Source organism: Crassostrea angulata, chromosome 7, assembly GCF_025612915.1.
Source record: "Crassostrea angulata isolate pt1a10 chromosome 7, ASM2561291v2, whole genome shotgun sequence".
In the NCBI taxonomy this organism is placed as follows: Eukaryota; Metazoa; Mollusca; class Bivalvia; order Ostreida; family Ostreidae; genus Magallana; species Magallana angulata.
Window position 1 is genome coordinate 37,181,981 of NC_069117.1, and position 4,077 is coordinate 37,186,057.

General features: G+C 35.4%; 1 protein-coding gene across 2 annotated transcripts; it reads right to left on the reverse strand.

Annotated features, from left to right (window-relative positions):
* Positions 1-1,451: 1,451 nt before the first annotated feature.
* On the reverse strand, positions 1,452-3,507 carry LOC128192048 (solute carrier family 25 member 43-like). Of its 2 annotated transcripts, none has more exons than XM_052864458.1 (4): positions 2,890-3,507; positions 2,322-2,488; positions 1,920-2,054; positions 1,452-1,766 (listed from the first exon to the last, which is right to left on the reverse strand). In XM_052864458.1, exons 1-4 carry the CDS (start codon positions 3,398-3,400, stop codon positions 1,602-1,604), a joined length of 978 nt encoding a protein of 325 aa, XP_052720418.1. In that variant the 5' UTR covers positions 3,401-3,507; the 3' UTR covers positions 1,452-1,601. The 2 variants fall into 2 exon arrangements, with proteins under 2 accessions (XP_052720418.1, XP_052720419.1); XM_052864459.1 differs by having other exon boundaries at positions 1,454-1,766; positions 2,971-3,506.
* Between the last annotated feature and the right edge of the window lie 570 nt (positions 3,508-4,077).

Consider the following 4,077-nt stretch of genomic DNA (forward strand, 5'->3'; position numbering starts at 1 on the left):
CAAAGGGCTCTCAAGTCTTTCATCTATAGCCCCTTTACTGAGATATATTTTGTGAAAGATTATAGAAGCAAATATGTTTATCTTACAGTTATGTATCCAAGCAGTGTCATGATTTTATAATGTGGTACGTAATTAAGGTTTTTAAGGGGTCAAAATCCAAAACTTTGATCACCGATATCTCAGAAAGGAAAAATATATTTTGAAATGCAGTATAGAAGAAAAGATACTCAAAATGATCTACTAAACAATATGGATTCTTCAAAATTTCGTTAAACGACCCCAATAAGGAGATAAGGGATCGGCCCCTAAAACGCTCTTTCTGAGATATCTCAAGAATGGTAACAAATTTCTATACACTTGTTGAACAAAATATCTTTAAATGTAAATGACTTTTCATTTGATACGAGGAAAAAGAGGCTGCCCCTCGAATTAGAGATCTAAATGTTTTCAACCAAAGCTCATACATCTAAAACAAAATAGTATCTGGCCCTTAGAATGAAGACCTTTGTCTTATATGTTAAATCACGTTAAATAGCAAAACCAAGGTCGTACATGTATATCATGTTCGAAAACACACGGAAGACCACCTCGTTGCTTGCAACGAGATCGTGTCTAGTTTTCTATTTATAATGCTGAACTGGGTTTTTTTAATGCTTGAAGAACATTTGAATGTCCAAATTTGGGTTTAAAGCGGAATACATGTACTACTTAGAATGGTAATGGTTCAACCGATTGTGCCACTTTAGAATACAAATAATATACTGGAAATTTCACATTTTGAAACAGAATGGTTAGTGACAAACACACACAGAAAATGCAATCAAAAAATCACTGTAGAAATTTTTTAAATACGATTTTAAGTTTGCGCACAAAATCCACTGGAAATGGACTGCTTCATATGCTAGAGCATTATTACCACTGTTAATGATGATAACATATTGCATTCTAAAACAATAAAACCACTGTTTGACACGTAGGAATACTTCTCAGCTTTGTCAAGTGGCTCAACTGTATACTATCGTGTATAATGGAAGTTGTTATTCATGCAGGAATGCTTTGGGTCGTCGTTCAACACCCTGCTGCGAGTGATTTACAGGTACATGCCGATTGTTTCTCTTTTCTATTTGGTTGGAAGAAATATATTTTATATGTATCCAAGTTTCCATATTTAACGGAAAACAGAGGAACAGGGCCTTCTTATAACTGTTTGGTCATATTATCAAATAATTTTTTTTTATCAACAATTTTATTTGCGGAAAATTTAGGTTCAGTCAACAATTTTGTAATGACCAGTATTTTAATTACTAGGGGAAAAATACGATAACAAACTTCAAGATTTTTTTTATATTCAGAAATATGTAAATGAATAAAGAAAGTTTTAAATGTTATTAAGCTACAGCCTCTCTAAGCAAAGACAATATACATGTATTGTTAATCGGGGGGTCTAAAAATGAGAAACACTCTATTATCAAGAACAATTTTTATTAAGTGTTAGAAAATACATGTACGTCTTAGTAGATGTATATAACGGAAGAAAAAAATCTCTTTTAATATCAGTACATCTACGTAGAAGATGGGTTTTTTTTATTTGTGAGATTTTATCAATCGTCTAACTGTAGATCAAAATCTACGTCATAATCCGCCGCTTCCTGCAGCTCTTCCATCTCGATGTTTGGATCTATGCCGCCCTTGTAACCATTCCTGTACAAACAAGCCGATTTACACATACCATAAGACAGAAAAATCAGCGCATGGTATGGCCCCGTCTAAAAAAAAGGGTTTTTATTTACATTTAGTAATTTATTACTGTTTGTCTAAATACATGTAGTTAGACCATGTAAGTCTTCGATGTCAAAACATAAACGACAGACAAGGGTATAAACAGGATACACTAACTGATCCTCTCACAAACTACCTACTCTGACTATAGTGGGGAGAAGTCCTTTCCAAAGTCCACGTATACCGGAGCTCTGTACCGTGTTGAGGACGCAGGTTCTGGCATTGGAGAAATTAATCCCTACCCCACCGTTGCAAGGAAGACTGCTGCTTTTTGCCTGAAAAAAAAACCGCCCAAAACGTACATACATAAATTTAAACATTATTTTTCCTTTAATAAATATGAAGAAACCAGAATTTATACTAGTAGAGCGGGGTCATCGTTTTACAATGTTAAGATGACCGTTTTTAATGACAAAATGGGTGAACAAATTTTCAAGAGTAAAAAACCCTGAGAAGTGACAAGCTTTTAATATAAATCAAAAGAAAATGCAAATCTGCATGAAGATGGGTTCACTGTAAACACACGTGCAGACGGGCAATACCTGCATTCTTTTTCTGACAAGATCAAACGGGAAGGTGAAGGTGATGACCAGTGAGGACACCGCCGCACTCTGTACAACCAGTTCTAATGGACGGAGTCTTCTGTCCCACCAGTACGTGTCCAGTGCTTCGTATGTCACAAACGTACAGAAGGCATACAGCACTGTACCTGTATAAACATTACAGTCTAATCAATACCCATATTATTTATACCAGACCATGCAGAGTGGTATGTTGTCATACTATTTCTTGAAGATTATGGTTTTGCAATATTGAACAAATTTTGGAGCTATATATGCTGCAGTAGACTATAACTCGCATGCACTCATCTATACTGTAGGGGGTCATGGTCTTTATAACAATAATCTAATACATGTAACATGAAATAATGATATAATAAATATATGAAAACGGATCTATTGAATACAATGCCAATCAAACAGAAAAGTAAGCTTGAATACACTGTATGATTAATACACGAAGAAAAGAAGAAATATCACACGCAGCATTTCAATACAAGTTTACATGCAGATGCCATAGCCATCAACATACATGTAACACGATACAAACCTAACAGAGTAGGCCATAGCCCATTATAGAGAGTGCGTGGGCCCTCTGTTTTGATAATTGAGAGAAAAGCATGGGAGATACCCTTGTATACAGTCTTATGTCTGCCATACGGCTGGACGACCAGTCTTGTTTTTATCAAATCCAACGGGTAGGTGAACACAGTGGCGCTCAACACAGCGAGAGTGGCTGCTGAAACTGAACCGGAAATATTTAAACGCCCTAGATCATCTTGAATGTACCAACGGAACTTTTTGTAAGACCAAACCTGAACAGCATAATATGGAAATATCTTTACACAGGCTGATAAGTTCCCTCTGAAAAACCCTCTCCATCCTTCCATTGCATAAATTTGTTTACACACAGAAAGCATTCCAGTTCGAGAACCTTTCACTTGACAGGTTATCTTTAGGACATCCAGTGGGGCGGTCACAGTTCGACCTAGCACACCTGCTGTAGAACCGCATAGAAAACTTTGCAAATAAGTGATTCTGTGGTCAACCGAGGTCCACATCGTTAATATTAAAAAGCAGACGAAAGTTGCATTTGAATCTCTTCGAATTGAGTCTTTCGAATCACCTCGGACACTATCCCCTGGATCGATTTATCATAAAGGGGGATAAATCGTGTTTCAAGGAAAAATAAATCTTGTAGATAAGGATCACTTTATATGCATGATCAAGTGATTAGTTCATACTAAAGACTATGTTAATTAGGTAAATGAAGCCCAACGTGTGCGGAAGGGGCACTTAAGCTCTGCAAAATGGGATAGACTTAGGAATATGAAATAAAATCATTGATTAAAACATAATGAAAAAAGATATGGTCATTGAGCGATTTAGTCAAAGTTCTAGATGTCATAATATTCTCATGTTGACCTTCATTTTAACTTGAATTAACGGCTTAATTCTTATTTTTACATTTACCTTAGCCTCAGATAACTTGATTAACTTTATTTGATATTGATACTGTGATTGACTCTGTAAAGAGAAAATCTTGGAACCGGGATTGATATTAGACAAGCCAATGATTAAGTACCTTAAAATCAGAGAGAACATATTGTTTAGAAGGTCTGTTAAGACATAAAAATCACAATTGTTATTACATAGGCGTGGGGGGATAAGGCGATTAAAATTCTTATATTTAGACGAAAAGGATATTGTAAAATGAAAATATATCAACAAATCTGAT

Bases quoted from the DNA above. Each gene is read 5' to 3' on its own strand.
- LOC128192048 (XM_052864458.1), bottom strand. From the start codon at position 3,400: ATGTGGACCTCGGTTGACCACAGAATCACTTATTTGCAAAGTTTTCTA. The intron at 2,055-2,321 runs GTATTGCCCGTC...TTTTTTTTTCAG, and splicing joins TTGTCAGAAAAAGAATGCAG to GCAAAAAGCAGCAGTCTTCC. The intron at 1,767-1,919 runs GTAGGTAGTTTG...CCTTTTTTTTAG, and splicing joins TTCTCCCCACTATAGTCAGA to ACGGGGCCATACCATGCGCT.